The 15476-nt window shown below is 36.8% G+C and overlaps 3 protein-coding genes across 9 annotated transcripts in view; 1 reads left to right on the top strand and 2 right to left on the bottom strand.

The window, feature by feature from the left end:
* LOC137985277 (transmembrane protein 87A-like) overlaps positions 1-1252 on the bottom strand; it is a 40646-nt gene extending 39394 nt beyond the window's left edge. Inside the window, exons 1-2 of one of the 2 annotated variants that reach the window (XM_068832847.1) lie at positions 1122-1252; positions 886-946 (exon numbers count right to left, since the gene is read on the bottom strand). In XM_068832847.1, coding sequence (XP_068688948.1) covers positions 886-946; positions 1122-1226 — 166 coding nt within the window. In that variant the 5' untranslated portion in view covers positions 1227-1252. The remainder of the gene's footprint in view (positions 1-885; positions 947-1121) is intronic. The other variant, XM_068832846.1, reaches the window with a different exon arrangement.
* A 61-nt stretch (positions 1253-1313) lies between these two features.
* LOC137985418 (dnaJ homolog subfamily C member 4-like) lies at positions 1314-10230 on the top strand. 3 transcript variants are annotated; one of them, XM_068833043.1, is made up of 9 exons: positions 1314-1443; positions 2274-2367; positions 4287-4383; positions 5509-5562; positions 5684-5808; positions 5996-6052; positions 6381-6512; positions 6965-7051; positions 9713-10230. In XM_068833043.1, exons 2-9 carry the CDS (start codon positions 2282-2284, stop codon positions 9819-9821), a joined length of 747 nt encoding a protein of 248 aa, XP_068689144.1. In that variant the 5' UTR covers positions 1314-1443; positions 2274-2281; the 3' UTR covers positions 9822-10230. The 3 variants fall into 3 exon arrangements, with proteins under 3 accessions (XP_068689144.1, XP_068689143.1, XP_068689142.1); XM_068833042.1 differs by having other exon boundaries at positions 1316-1443; positions 5485-5562; positions 5999-6052; XM_068833041.1 differs by having other exon boundaries at positions 1316-1443; positions 5485-5562.
* The window catches only part of LOC137985417 (SPARC-related modular calcium-binding protein 1-like), a 42809-nt gene continuing 37548 nt past the window's right edge, over positions 10216-15476 (bottom strand). For all 4 annotated transcript variants that reach the window (XM_068833039.1, XM_068833037.1, XM_068833040.1 and 1 more), the window contains exons 8-11: positions 14650-14871; positions 14104-14139; positions 13406-13507; positions 10216-13128 (exon numbers count right to left, since the gene is read on the bottom strand). In XM_068833039.1, coding sequence (XP_068689140.1) covers positions 12824-13128; positions 13406-13507; positions 14104-14139; positions 14650-14871 — 665 coding nt within the window. In that variant the 3' untranslated portion in view covers positions 10216-12823. The remainder of the gene's footprint in view (positions 13129-13405; positions 13508-14103; positions 14140-14649; positions 14872-15476) is intronic.

Here is a 15476-nt window from a genome sequence, read left to right as displayed (position 1 = left end):
GACAGTTTGTCAACTTGGTTTCTCAGCTTTCTTTCACTTTCAGTTTATGTAGTGACTCCTGATATTATTACTACGATTCTTGAATACAACTGAATACAAATGTGCCAAAACATTTTCCTTTGCTTTGTTAGATGTGATTGAAATAGTCAATCCTTGTTTAAGCCATTTCAGCACCAAAGGGCTGCTGGGCCGAAATGTTGCCTTAAATGGCTAAAATTACAGCTGCTTATATCAGTGTAGCAACCATTAGAGAAAAAAGTACATGTAACATTGTCTTTAATCATAATTATTCAAAGTCGATTCAAAGGTATAATTAAGTTCAAGGGTAAGTTTCATGAGAGCAGATTAAAAATGTGGCTTACGTTTTTTATTTTCCATGGCTTAACTACAGAATACAGCACACTTATTTCCATATTATTGAATAACAAAAGCTCCCATTGTTGTGTGTCTTGTTCTACAAAAGCTTCTAACTAATTTGCATGTGATGGCTCTGTGTGGCCCTGTATTCTGCAGTTGCTCCTGCCCTGAAATAAGCTTTAGTTATTTTTTATTTCATAGGCACTTTAAACATGTACACTGAACAACGAAATGTCCTAGTAGGCGATTTAAAGCATTCTTTGGAAGAGGTTATAGTTACATACTGGATGCAGTTTATTACCTTACTTAAATGCTAAACATCTAGCTTGCCGAGCCTGTGTGTAGTTTCTGGTCAAAAACTATTTACATGTCATTCATTATCTCTGTCCTACACACACAGTGTATAGAAAGGTAGAGCTTTGTTCTTAGGTGGAGAACAAAATCAGAAAAATTACTCCTACGAAACATAATTAGCTTAAGACTAAGATTTCAATTTTACCAACGTCAGCCTTTTTAATTTGCACAAACCTTTAACAGCGACAGTGTATCCCTTGTTCATAGTCTTTGGAAAATATCCATATTCATTGTCCTGGGCATAAAAAGGATCCTTTCATTTAAACACCCCGATGAAGAGAAAACATGAATGCGAAAAAGAGGTACATGCACAGTGGACTCCGAATTTAAGAATCATGTCTTCGTCTTTGAGTTGCATCTTTTTAGGGAAAAAAAGGGAAATATATTGAATCTGAAAAATAACCACTTACCTTATCAAACTTAAGATCCTTTTTACCGGGTTCAGGGAGGCATGTGACGGAAAGAAGAGAAAACATTACAAACAAAACACAAAAATGCACCTCAGCCGTCGCCATTTTGATTTTGGATCGAAGGAGGACCACGCAGGCGCATTTGAAGATGATGACGTGCCAGGTACTCGAGGATCCTGGGAACTTGAAAATGACTTGTAGGGGTGGAGTAAAATGATAGCTTTGGCCGACTAAATCGCTGTTATGGACCGGTTCATGCCCTTCTTTGATCCAGTGACAAAGACTTATTGAGCTTTAAAGTTTGAGGCACTTTTATAAGGAGGTGAGATTTTAAATAAAGGTGGAATTAGGAAACTATAATTGTAAGTAAAACTTTGTTTAATACTGTTTAGAACAACTTAAGATCAGGCCGTTGTTTACGCCGGTTTTTTTAGGTTTATGTGACAGTGGTCGAAATAACAGCTTTTTTCAGTTCATATCCTTGAAGAAAAGGGGCTCTATGTGATTAAAAGTAGTCACAGTTTTTTTGATCATGTCTTTGTTGGCACAAAAGAGGTGTTTTCAAGAAATGAATCATAACATACATCAGCTGTTTAACGGGACATGAATTTTGTCAAACCATGGAAGGCTAAGCAGATCAGCTTTAATTTAAGGGTGATAATACTGCATATTTTCATTTTATTTCTCACTGTACAACTGATGATGGATGATGTGTCATCCAAAACATGTATTGTCTTCATTAAAAATGAACTTCAAAAACATCGTGTGGTTCATCAAAGCAATATCCAACTTCGTGCTGCTACGAAGGCTTGGTAAATAATGATAATAATAATAATAATAATAACAACAACAACAATATGGTGATGATCACGTTGATGATGATGATGATGATGATGATGTCATCATGAGGAGGTGGACACCAAGGACAATAACTGTGATTTGCACAATATGATGATAATGATGATATCTGATTATTCAGATGTTGATGATAATGGGAAACATTGCAGTAAATCAATTTTTATGCCAATGAATTGAGTTGCAGCTAGAAATAAATTTTCTCAAACTCAATGTATTATTAATAAAAGCATGCTACACTTGCATGCTTCTTATTTTCTAAATATGTGACTTTACATTTTTATTATAAACCTGCAGAACTTGACATGTTTATGTGCCAGAAGACGAGCGAGTGGCAAGCTTTTGGGGTTTTTCATCTAAAATGTCCATATTTGGTATCAAGACGAGGAAGGTGGGCTTGTTGTGTGTCATTTAATTTTATGTAAAAAAGGATTAAATTTTTAGCTTCTTTTTTATTAGAAACAAACTCAACCCAAATGGAAAATCAGCAACCTATATATTTATAGAGAATATTATTTTCTACCTTTGATTTTTCAGAGTTCTTCTTCAAAATACTATAATAATATAAACAACTGAGACCTACCAACTTCAATATAAATTATTATGGAGCAGTTTTACACCGTGACAACAACGAGTCAATGCTGTACAGTGCTACAAGCACATTGTATTATCAAAAGTGAATGGTACACAAGCCTAACTCTCCACGGCACTTCGAGCGAAACCTCCGGTCAGCATCGTGCCATGATGGAAAGAACGTACTGTAGGGAGCAAAAATAGCTCAAGCCTCTTTATCTCCCCAGTACTACGAGCCAACTTCGCCGGCACATGCTGGATCAGACAAAGAGAGCGTAAAATGGCATAGCATGAAAAAAAACCGAAGCTTGGGGAAGTCACTGCAAGACTTAACCGAAGCGTGTGCCAAGGTGTGAACTGCGCACCAGTGGCTCAGTTGGTTGAGCACCGGACTGCCATGCGGGAGGTTGTGAGTTCAACTCCGGCCGGACTAAGGGTCACCTCGCAGCTTTTACAAGGTCTCACCTGATTGGAGACCACCCTTGAGGTTTAACAAAAGAACAAATAACAGAAACAATGGACCCTAGGCCTAAAACAAGAGGGCTCCAACTCAATCCTCTAGGGTCCATTGTTTCTGTTATTTGTTCTTTTGTTAAACCTCAAGGGTGGTCTCCAATCAGGTGAGACCTTGTAGGAGCTGCGAGTCTACCGCAGACTAACAGTCAGGGTCTTTAGATAACTGAGGAGAAAGTGCTGCCTTTGTAATTACATCCGCAAATGGTTACACTTTCAAGTCTTCTCGGATAAGGATGATAAGCCGGAGGTCCTGTCTCACAAATAACTTCCATATTAGTTAGTTCCCTGTGGGACGTTAAAGAACCCACACACTATTCAAGAAGAGTAGGGGATGAAGTTCCTGGTGTTGTGGCTGTCCTCTATGTGTATATGGGTGGGTGGGTATAGCAGGTCCACATCAGCTGAATAGCTGCCAAAACTTCAACCTGCTTTAACAAATAAATTACAAACAATTACAAACGAACAAACAAACAACCCAATTTTATTAAACTTGACGACAAGAAAACCTTCGAAGGGAGGGAGGGAGGGTGGGAATAACATTTGAAAACAGCAAAGGTACTCCTTACAGTAAACTTAAGAGCTCACAGAGTGATACTCTGGACTTTACTGGTCAGGAGCTCTTTGTACTGAGACTAAATAAAATGTCTAGGGCTAAACCAATGGAGACTAAGGTACCATCTGATACAAACAACTTGTGTAGTGCTCGACGCGACATGAATGACGATAGTTGTTCCTTTTCGTATTCGCCAATCCAGACAAAGGATACAACTGTGAGCAGACAGTATTAGAAAACAAGGACAAAGGATCTCAGTTCGAATTGTTAGAATATAGGAGAACATTCATTTCTCATTTGTGTTGCGTAAGGTTTACGAAATAATGTGACAAACAAAGGATGACTCTAACAAATCACGCTCCATTAACTATGTTTTACAACGCTGATGTAAAACTTTAAATAATTTTTAACAGCTGCCAAATTATTGATATCAGCTTTTTATAACATTTGAAATAATTATTTAGTATTTGAAAGGTTGCGGGTTTGTGTGATCTCTCTTGAAAATATTTACAGATATCATTGCATGACAAAGAATATTAAGAATTTAACCATTGTAACCATGTCTACGGTAAATTTATATAGGATGTACATACACTGTACATTGTAAGGCTTTGGGACAGTTCTTATCATAATCTATGATTGTCTTGTTTGCCTTTCATGTAATTCAGCACATCAAGAAAGCAAACTTTTTACGAGGTTCTTGATGTACCACAAACAGCAACACCAGGAGAAATACGGTCTGCGTTTATTGAAAAATCCAAACAGGTGAACAGATGCTTTTTTTTTGTTTGCGGCAGTCTAAATGAATGAAATGATGATCTGCAGTAGAACAATTTTGAGAGTTTGACCATCAATAACCAACTACAGCTTTATAAAAAAAATATAATTATTATAGTTGCTTAGAAAGTCAAATGCCTACAGTATGAAACTATTCCAGGGGCTGTTGATATAATATTTTTTCACTCATTAAAATTTGTGTAATGTCGTAAACAGCTGGAATGTAACATCATTAGTTATCATATACCCATCAATTCTGTTTTCCCAGCAATGTTTTTTTTAAATGGATAATCATCAAATTCACGTTAGAAAGGTCATTACAGTTGCTGTAGCTAAGCAACTTACACAGGTGTGAACTAGCCACATGTAACTGCAATTATCCTCCTATCTTTCATTTCATGTTCATTCCACATTTCTCCAATACATGAATAATTTATAAGGCAAAAACAAAAGAAATCACTACCGTGAAGGAAGTTTGGGTATGTGGTATTAATACAATGTAAGCATAAATTTCGCTAGCTTTGATCCCAAACATCTCTTAAAATACTGATTCCTTTAAGAAGCAATGTCAAGCACTCAAACGAGTGTTTCATCAGATCTCCAAACACCTCAAAATCTGTTTAAAAACTCAGCCTTCAGCCTCATTTTTCAACTCACTCTTGGATGTTTGGATATCTGATGAAACACTCCTTCCCAGGCACTTTCCCAGCAATGTGTTTCTGGACAATTTTCTCTTAGCATGAAGTTCACAGGTGATGTCAGGGTGTGCTGATTTTTCATGTTGAGTTGAGATAAGAAGAGAACAAAAAGTAGTACATGTATCTCCACAAACCCTGTTTGCAAGCATGGGATTCATTGTAAGGGCAGGGCACCGGGCAAATATTGACCCGCTATGCACACTCTTTTGCCATGGCTTTGCCTGGCTGTTTTCATCTTTTCTGCTTGCTTTGTTGTATCAGAAGAATACCCAGCTGCCAAATGCTGATGACCTTTGATCTGAGCAAAATCCTAATGAAACCCTTGTGACAGTTGCTTACTGTAAGTTAATGTATCTAGGAATCTGAGTATGTCTGCCATCATTATTGACAGGAATGTCTATTTAATACTCTTCAGTCACATCCAGATATGAATCCACACAAACCAGAACTGCATGATGCATTTGTCCAGGTAAACTATAACATTAATGCATTTTTTTTATTGTAGTTACAACCATGCCAGGTATAGAGTGATCTGAAATAATGATTCATTGAGCTTCTTAGTGGTGAAATTGGTGACATTATTTTCACAGATCAATGAGGCATATAATGTATTAAGCAATGCTGGAACTCGGAAAGAATACGATCTTATGCTTGGAAAAGCCAGTAATTTGTCATCATCTAGGGGAAACCCTTTTGGTTCTGTGCCAAATCACAGGTACAGTACAGTCATGTAACTGTATGTAAATTCATAACGTGATTTAGAAAGTGACTTTATTGGACAATGTATAAATTAGGTACAGAGTACATGAATGCGAAGGAAATCCGTGTGCTGACGGAAATCTGTAACAAGAATCAAGATATGGTGCCTACACGTAACTTGTCTAATTTGATTCTTTTCACAGCAGGAAACAGTCCTATAGTTATTACTATGAGAAAGCCACGAGCAGGTCAAACTACAGGTAATTATTAAATTACTGTTAGTCCATGTTTTGCGATGTGTGCATTAATTACCACATGTTGATGTCTAATTGAAGAAGGATGTCAGAATTTTCAACAGATTGCAAAGTAAAGAATAAGATCCTCTAGATGTTGCTTTAGTATGTCTAGGCTAAACAATGACCTGTAACAAGTGACCTGTGGAATGTAACCTGTGCTTTAAACCTGCCATTTTTGGGATGGACAGAAAGAGGGCCCTTTGTGATCTTGTACCTGGTGCTTTAGTGCCAGGCTCAATCAAATTTAGTGGATTTACCCTTTTAATACTTAGTTGTTATGTGTTATCAACAGACAATCAAGACCTTATGGCTTTTCTCCACAAGTAGTGAATGCTGCTCAGAAACAAAAGCACAATAGAATTGTAATGATTGGCGTTTTAGTCTTCATGGTTGTTGGTTCTTCACTCAGCTACTTGATTGTGAGGTTTGTCGATTAAGTATTAACTTTTTCCCTTATTACAAGGGAACTCCACTCTGACTTAAGAATGACTTTGAACCAGTGAAAATAATTTTTACAAGAAACTTTTTTTTTAATGTATCAGAAAAAAGTTACTTCAAAATTGCTTACACTGTGTCCATGATTGTGCAGTGTGTAATCAGACATCTGACTAATAAGAGTAGGGTATCTGTATGTTACCTTATTATTCAAAATGGCAGTGCCCAGTAAATTTAAAACTTCTTTCTAATCTTTATGAGTTTGGAAAGTAACAAAAATAAATTTGCGCTCTGTTGTAAAAACAGCTTTGAAGTCACATTGTTATTGGCTTTGCTGCTCAAATTGTTCTAACATTACTATTATTTTTCATTGTGTTACAAAATACAAGTAAAATTAAATTGTAAAACAGCTTCAGATTAAGTGCTTTATCATTCGCATAGGTCAAGGCATAAAGTGTATAAAACGCAGGCTGAAGAATCAAGCAGACGAGCACATCAGCTGTATGTTGAAGCAAAAGAAAGAGGAAGGTTAGTGTTAAGTTACTGTATTAATATTATTGCTTAGGAAATTTGAACTATTCTATCAGTGTTTAAATGATAAAATTAATGGGTACCATAGTTTATTAATTGATTAATTAATTAAAGTCAAGAGAATGGGCCATGAAGGTTTGCGAAACTAACATTGGTAACGTTATGCTTTGCTTGTGAAAGGGAAATATTAATTTTGTTGTTTGTAATATCATGTTTAAATCTTTGTACTTGTACATTGGTTTTTGCTCTTGCGAAAGGCAAACAATGCTTATTATTGTTTACTTTTTTCTCAGTAACATGACTTTTATAAGTGTATTATTGAGAGTACAACATAAGTGAAAAGAGGTAGGAGATATATCAGGACTTAAAAAGGAAAATAAATTAAAATATTACTAGGCTCTGGGCTACTACGTGGTGTAAGCCTCGCACAAAATGAGAGCGCACGAAACGTCCCGAGAGCTGTCTGAACCCTTTGACATCCAAACCGTCCTAAACTGGCCTAAATTAACTGTCTAACGCCAGATGATTTTACTCGTCAATGGGTTTATCACTAGGCTCGATTACCAGCCGCTGTTTCGGGAAATGAGCCAGCGCTCACTCCCGAAATCTCGGCTGGACGCGTGAGGTGAGCCATTGTTAATCTCCGCCAATCAGAAACTCGCCTGCACAAATCTGTCTGGCATAAATTTATATATTTTGGCTGCGAAGGTATTCTTTGACCCGGCCTGTTCGAGGTTTACGGTGCCTTTAAGGTAGGAAACATCCAAGATTGCGACAACGAAAAGTGTTCGAGAAGCTGGAGAATGGGAACTGTGTCGTTTTCTACGGCCTGAGTTCGAAAACTTCACTGATTTTTCAGTTGGCGCCAAGGTCAAAATACGGCTTTCAAATCCATTTCTATTGCAATTTTCTCCTCATACTTCGCTAATGTAAGAACAAGTAAAATTCCGCAAGATCAATTGAAAGTACTGCTGAGTTTATTGGTGGCAAAACGAGGGGGCCGATGAGGTCGACCGAGAGCTGAAGCCGCCGAAGACTTTTTTGATGATTCGCCGGTTGAATTCAAACTCACATTGATCATTCTGATCATTTAACCACAAACTCAAGCTCGTATCATCTGGAAACTTCGCACAGACGTTTTAAGCATTGTTATGTAATTTCTGTTTTCTTAAAATCAGTGTTTTTGGGATGTCTAATGCTATTTCCCCGCAACTATAGACTTCGCATAAATTATATTTTGAAATTACGTCACAGACACAATCTATCGCTCACGCGTCCAGCCGTCTCTTCTCGGGGAGGATACCCGAACTCGAGTGAGCAGCGGAAATCGAGCCTAGTTTATCACTCACTGAAAAATTATGCCCCCATTAAAGTGCCACTATGATCAAATTTTTACCTCTTGATTTTTTAGGCGTATCACAAAGAATTCTATGAAAGAATGAAAATGCTGTTTACCGTTTGCAAATACCTGCGTTAGTTCCGGAGATATTTAAGTTTGAAAAAGGTGTAAAATATGCAAATGAGATGACTGATGATGTCATACACTCAACCCAATATTACATCAAGTATATAAATAGAGCTATCTTCGCCAATTTGCAGTGCAGACCATTGAAACTTGGTAGGCTAATAGTTCTACAGAAAACACACCTATGGCTATAAAACATTGTGTTCCCATGGCAACTCACTCTTTTCCAGTCTTCACCCACTTGATTTCAATGAAAAATGTTAAAGCAAGGCCACAAACTCAAGCTAACATATTTATATGTTTGTTGGGTCATGTATATATGAGGCACCATTTGCAAATATGAAAATGGAACTCCAAGGGTGGCCAGAAATGCCTTTAATATTGGAGAGGTCTGGAACCCAGTATGTTGCCCTGGTAACAAAACTGTTAAGCTCAAATTGTGAAGCACATTTAGTAGAATCTTACTGCAAAGAATCAAACATTTCTGATGCAAATTGGCTGAGATGTCCTTTTTCATCATATTTGATAAAAATTTGGTTGGGTGTATGACGTCACCACTTGGCTAATTTGCATATTTTAAAAACTTGAATATCTCTGGAAGAAAAAGATATATTTGAAAATAGTAAAGAGAATTTTTCTTCTCATGCAAGCTACTTAGTTATATCTTAAAATGGCTTTGATAGAAAAGATGCGATTTTCGTCATAGTGTCACATTAACCCTTTGACGTCCAACCCGGCCAGACTTAGTATTTTACCCTGTCTAACGCCAGACGATTTTACTTGTCAGTGGGGAACCCCCGGGAGTCAACGGGTTAAAACTTTTGTTTAGGCCTAATAAGAATACAGAAAGTATCCTAAACATGCACAAAAGCTAACCGTAGGCCTAAACAAAAGTTTTAAGACAGCTCTCGGGACGTTTTTTGCAAGGCTTACACCAGGTAGTAGCCAGCCTCTGGAACATGGGACATACACCTGTATTTAGAAAGTGCCTGTACTATGTGGTGATAACGGCTCTGGGAAGTAATACAAGGAAGTTGGATAAGTATGTAGGAAAACTGGACATTAAGGGCAATACCACACTTCTGCAGAAGACTACAATGTTGGGAACTTGTAGCATTTGAGTATTAAATGAGAGTGATCCCAATAGACTCATTGTCATTAGTTGAGTAATTAAAGGGGCAATTTCTTTTCAGGGCGAATGGTTTTAAACGTCAACTTGAACTTCTTATATCCCAACACAATGGACTTGATAAAGTAACCGCTTCAAAAATACTCAGAGAGTTCGATGAAAAAAGGAAGTAAAGCGAATATGTGTGGTAGGCAGAGAACAAACTTGGATTTTATCTGATGTGGTAAAGTGAAAATCGGTCAATAAAAGCAGATTTATTGAAAATGGGACGCAGGTTCAGAATTAAAGAAATTTTTTGTTATCTTTTTAGTCTTGTCATCTTTGTTTCAAGAACTACTGCAATTGGTTTTTATGTGGCATTTGGGAAAAAGAGGCCCATCTTATCACTTTCTGAAATTGTAATATATTGTTAAAATTTTGTACCGCTCTAGAACTCCATTTCCAATCGTGAATGCAATATGAATTTGCCAAACATTTCAAGGGATTTTTGCACTTGATAATTTCCTTATGATCTTGTGGACAGCTGAGCACATCTAACAAATGTCACCAAAATAAAGAATCACAAGCTTGTTGTATTCCTGATGTTTGTATCTATTTATTGATGATAATAATAATAATATTATTATTATTAATATTACAGTAAGTAAGCCAGGTGCCTCTTTGATATAAAGTGACCCTGACCTCAAATAATTATTTTTCTTTGTGGAGATAAATCTCGTCACTCATGGCAAAGTTATTTTGCAGTTAGAATACGTTTTTTTTAAATCCTTGAATAACTTGACAACACCAGGAGTTGTTTGTCCCATGTCTGAGCTAGTGAAAGGCATGGGTCTTTAATTCCCTGAGATCACAATTCACCGACTGCTTTGAAATCTTCCAGAATATGAATACAAAGGTGATTGATGGGTCATTACATGGGCAGACCCATGTCCATCTCTAGCTTGCTGTGGGACAATAATATTTTGTCATGTTTATGCAACTTGTATAGCCCATTAGAAGTAAAATTTTGCAGCCTCTTGGACATAAAATGCTGTGTCAACCCATAGGCTTTAATGGAGTTGGTAACAAAGCCTTGCAGAATTTACTTAAGGACCACTTAGGACAGAACATGATATGAACCTGGCAGTTGCAAGCAGGTCCAGCTCCCCGACGACAGGACATGCTTCAAACATCTCAAATTCACTGATAATTCTGATTTCATAAGCACAAACTACAAATCATTATGTGTCTACGACATTATGTCCAGTGAGAGTGGTATAGACCACTTAATAAAAGTATGCATGTATCCTTTCGTTAGACAAAAACCTACCACTGCATAATTTAGAATTGTTAATGTCTTTTATAAAGGTTTGCTTCATACTTCATCAGGGTTTTCAGACACCTCAAAACAATAACAGCAGTTGGCCAATTCAGTGCTTGAAATTAAATAAACTCCAGGGCCCGGTTGTTGAAAAACTGATTAACGCTAATCCTGGATTTAAAATTAACCAAGGAGTTTATTTCTCTACTTCCAAATGCTGTTCAATGCTGATACTCAGCAAAATATTACATTAGGAGAACTCAATCTTGAAAAAGAAACTGGAAACAAAAGTTTACACTAATCCTGGATTTAGTAAATTGGCTTTCGAACAAGCAGGCCCAGGTTGTCCCTGTTTCAAAAGCCGGGCATATCCATGATTTTGGTTGCCCATTTGGAAACCCAAGTGCTGCTATCAAACATTGACAATAGAAAGCTGACAAGTAAGTTGGGTGGTACATTTTCTATTATTGGTTGGGTTGTCTGTTAGTTTTTCCTCAGGCAACCAGGCTTTTTATTTTACCGAAAACTTCCTTGTCTTCTCGTATGACTGGACAACTGCTTATTTCAAGCACTGACCCTTTCATATGTTTCTCAGTGTCTGCTTACCCCAAAGAAGCACTCTTGCTCATTTTTGATATACATGTATTACATATTGGCTCAGAGTAGAAGGACAGAAACTAAGGAAATTATGATATGTTGTTCAGCTCCAAGTTCTTGCACCAAAGATGAAAAAAAGTATTTCAAAATAATTGTTTCATTTTAAGGTTTTTACGTCCTGGAAAGTTATTGCATTTGTTGATAAAAGTTTGTTCAATATATTCTTGATCTTATTAGTGGACTAAGGGCTTGGCTTAACTAGTTTTCAAACATTGCTGAGAGAAAATTGGTGTGGATGCTTAAGTGTCCTTCTTTGCCAAGAAAGGGAAAATTATAAAGTGAATCAAGTGTCCTATGCCATAGTTTTTTTGCTTCCCTAGATGCAAATTTTGCTTTCAAAACAAGTAGTTAATTAAAATTTTGTTTCCTTTTTTTCAATCTCAACAAAACAATGTTTTCCCCAAAATATTAATTTTGTCAGCCAGGCCTTAAGAATTTTCATGTATTGTTTCTTCTGTGATAAAAGTGAAACATACTCCATCAAGAACAGCCCCCAGTTGTTGAAAAGGTGGATAACCCTCTACACTTATCACCATCATTATAAAGTACTGAGTTACTGGAAAGTTATTATTTTATTAAGAGTATAGCATTATTCACCATTAGCACAACAGAGGTGAGAATGAATGTTCATAAATGAATTATAAATTAATTTCAACATTGTGATGAGCATCAAGAATCCATTATGGTATAAATTTTATAACTGCAATTTAAATTATCTTAACTTGTCTCTTGCATAATTATTGCAAATTTACATGTAAGTTACCACGATGCAACCCAGCTTTCATTTGATTGAAGCATTGGTTACACTCAGATAAACGCTTCATGTCTCAAAACGTACACTGATGTTAATTTTAAATCTGCTTACGCAATTCTCATATTAAGGTTAAACATACACAATTTTCCCAGGTATGGGGAAACTTATAAATGTCAATATTTTTAAACTGTTTAACTGTCCATGCAGCTTTCTACAAAAACAGTTCTCAAGGGTTAAAATATTTTTATCATAGAAGATATGTGCAAATATAGTAAGCCAAATGTTAGTTTGTTCTTGCAGTTGTGTATTTTCTGGAATGAACTTTGTTCGTTTTAAGCTGGTCAACAGTGATACCCAAGGAACTTGGCGCTGTTTGGTGATCTTGCCCATAAGTGTTGTCACAGTTTGTGACAGCCTATGGACATTGTGTTTCCCTTTTTCCTCTTAGTATCTGAGAACTGTTTTCATTGCAGCGGCATTCCTCTATTTAGTCGCAAACAGAAAGTCCATTCCATCATCAACAATCCTCTGTCTTTATCCAAGTCGCATTCATTTAAGAGCTTCTTTCCACACTTTCTTCCCCGCTTTACATTTCCAAGGTGTTTTTTCATGCGAGATGTGAGGAATTCACTTTGTACAAGTAGTTTGTCTTTGTTTTTGTCCAGACGACCGAATTTCCAGACTAGCACTTGATTATCTGTCAGAAAAGTGCCCAGAAGACGAAGATCACCAGATCTTGCACTTCTTCTCTGATTCCTTATTAAAGTTTCTGTGTACCAAAGTAACACAAATAATCAGAATGACTTGCAAGAGTACTGCATTTTTCACAAACATGTAGACTTATAATTATGTTTAAATTAATTTCAATCAACAGATTAGTATTTCATTGCAGCAGATTGATTTGTTCGAATTGTAAAAAATTACTTTTGATGGTTTTTCTTGTGGTTTTCAGTATTTGTGCAGTTTTGCGGTCTCAAAAAAACCCTACTGCCCCTCCCCCCCAATGTACAGTATGATTAAAACATTGTCGTCAATTTTTCCAATACCTGTTTCACTGTCTTTATCAGAAGGTGAATCTTCCTCCACCTCTTTCCTAAATAACTTAAGCATGTGTTTTTTAAAGGATGTCCACAAATCTTGGGCACATTCTGCAAAATATGAATCACAGAAACACTTAATCATTATAACCATACATTTATAAGGTACATTTATTCGAAGATACACACTAGATGTGAGATGGCACGTAGCACTGAATAATGGTTACAGCAATTTATCTCGTATCAAACAAGTGCAAACAGAGCTGAGAGTGACCCAATCAGAATGCAAGAAATGCACAGGTTTAAATTGTAATATGGGTTTTGACATTAGTGGAATGCAATTCCTAATATTCCAGGGATCCTGTGCATAGGGTAAGCTTTCGTTTTTCACCATTTGTTTGCTTTTTCAGTGCCACCTGGCGTTCCGTCATGCATTCATGAGCATCTTGCTTTTGATACATCATGTGCAAATGACGATCGCACACCTCATTGTTCATATGGAGTCAATTTCCACCAACACCCTGAGTTTTGGAAAGGGGCAATAAACGTCCTTTACATAAATTTAATGCATTGTCTCCTTGGCATCTTGGCTCCTCTACTGATTCCATCTTCCAAAGTTCTCCCAAAAAATGCACTTCATAATCAATGATTTCTCCTAGTAAAATGTCTAAAATCAAGACTACTGAGAGTGAGTTAACTTTCCTTACCTTTCTTTGCTGTACTTGTTGAAGTTTTGTTGGACACTGCAAAAATGAAAGTATAAAAATATTATTATTACATTATGTATTATAACGAGAGTTTTAGTTGCACAAAAATTCAAGTATGTGCAGGTAATTATCAGACAATCCTTATATTAAAAATTATTGTTTATCATACAACGCAAAGTTATATTTCTTTGTATATGGTGGAAGTGCACTTAGCCATCAAGCTAGTTTACAGGTACCCCACTTTTGACAATGTGAAAGAAACAATTCAAAGTTAACAGAAACAGTATTAAGAACCCCAGCTGGCTATTTACAAAGCGTGGTAGAGTTGAATCCTGGACAACCGGAAACAAATCCTAACCAGAGGTTAGAATGGGATTTGAACCCGGAGCAGCCGCATGCAAACCCAACACCCTAACCACTCGACCACGCTGCCTTCTTTTAAATTCAGTTGACACTGTCATAGCTATCATAATCATTCTTGTTTATTGTTAAATTAGTGAAATTACATTTCCCTTCATCGCAATAATTCTTTTAAACATGACTTACTGAACTTCCAGCAATCAAGTGAGCTAGACTTTGTTGTGGTGTTGGGTATTGGTTTCCCTGTGTCCACATCGGCGCACCAACAGTAACCAATGGAGTGATGACATTGTGTAGGGGCAAAAGAACCATCACTTGCACAGCGTGGAAGATGTGGCTGATTGGATCTTGTTGATTGCTGGCTTGCTTTCAAAGCTGCCAGATACTCTCCCGTACACTTCTTTATTTCTGTGGATAACATTTTGCAAAAACATTGTTAGAGATTCAACCCTCTCAAAATGGGAACTATCAATCACACAGAGATTTTACTAATGTAGTGTGAAACAGGGCTACGGTTTGAAGTTCTTGTCACGAAAGACATGAAAGTCTTACAAATTTGTGAAATGTCATTACCAATATTATTGTCAGTTGTTAAGTTGAGCATTGGTCCACATTAGTTTCAACACTCGAACTTCCGCAAGATGGTCCAATGCGTAAAACATGTAGGTTACAGCTAGTGATGATCAATAATGTTACCGGTAAAGAGATCTGATGAATTTGTTTGTGAGTGATGCAGGTATTTTCAAAACTGTCGGCAGTTAAACATTTAAACAACTTCAAGTGTTAGTTCAGATGTTTTACCTAATCTCATAGGACAAAGAGCAGTAATCTAGGTTCAGTTGATGATAATAAACTGTGCCGCATTACAGAACAGAACGAGTGTAACAAATTCATGTTCTTTTGTCAAACACAGTGCCAAATCTTGTGCGGTTGATCCCATGGGCAGATCCAGGGGTTTTCTTAGGAGGGGGGCACACCACTAAAGAATGGCATAGCTGACTGGTGAACTTTTT

The sequence above is a fragment of the Montipora foliosa genome, chromosome 14 (genome assembly GCF_036669935.1).
Source record: "Montipora foliosa isolate CH-2021 chromosome 14, ASM3666993v2, whole genome shotgun sequence".
Lineage (NCBI taxonomy): Eukaryota > Metazoa > Cnidaria > Anthozoa > Scleractinia > Acroporidae > Montipora > Montipora foliosa.
This window is presented reverse-complemented; position numbering and strand designations above follow the sequence as displayed.

Coding starts and splice junctions, on each gene's coding strand:
- LOC137985418 (XM_068833041.1), top strand. CDS start 2,282: ATGTTTATGTGCCAGAAGACGAGCGAGTGGCAAGCTTTTGGGGTTTTT. Junction 2,368..4,286: donor TTGGTATCAAGACGAGGAAG/GTGGGCTTGTTG, acceptor CATGTAATTCAG/CACATCAAGAAAGCAAACTT. Junction 5,809..5,995: donor GGTTCTGTGCCAAATCACAG/GTACAGTACAGT, acceptor TTCTTTTCACAG/CAGGAAACAGTCCTATAGTT.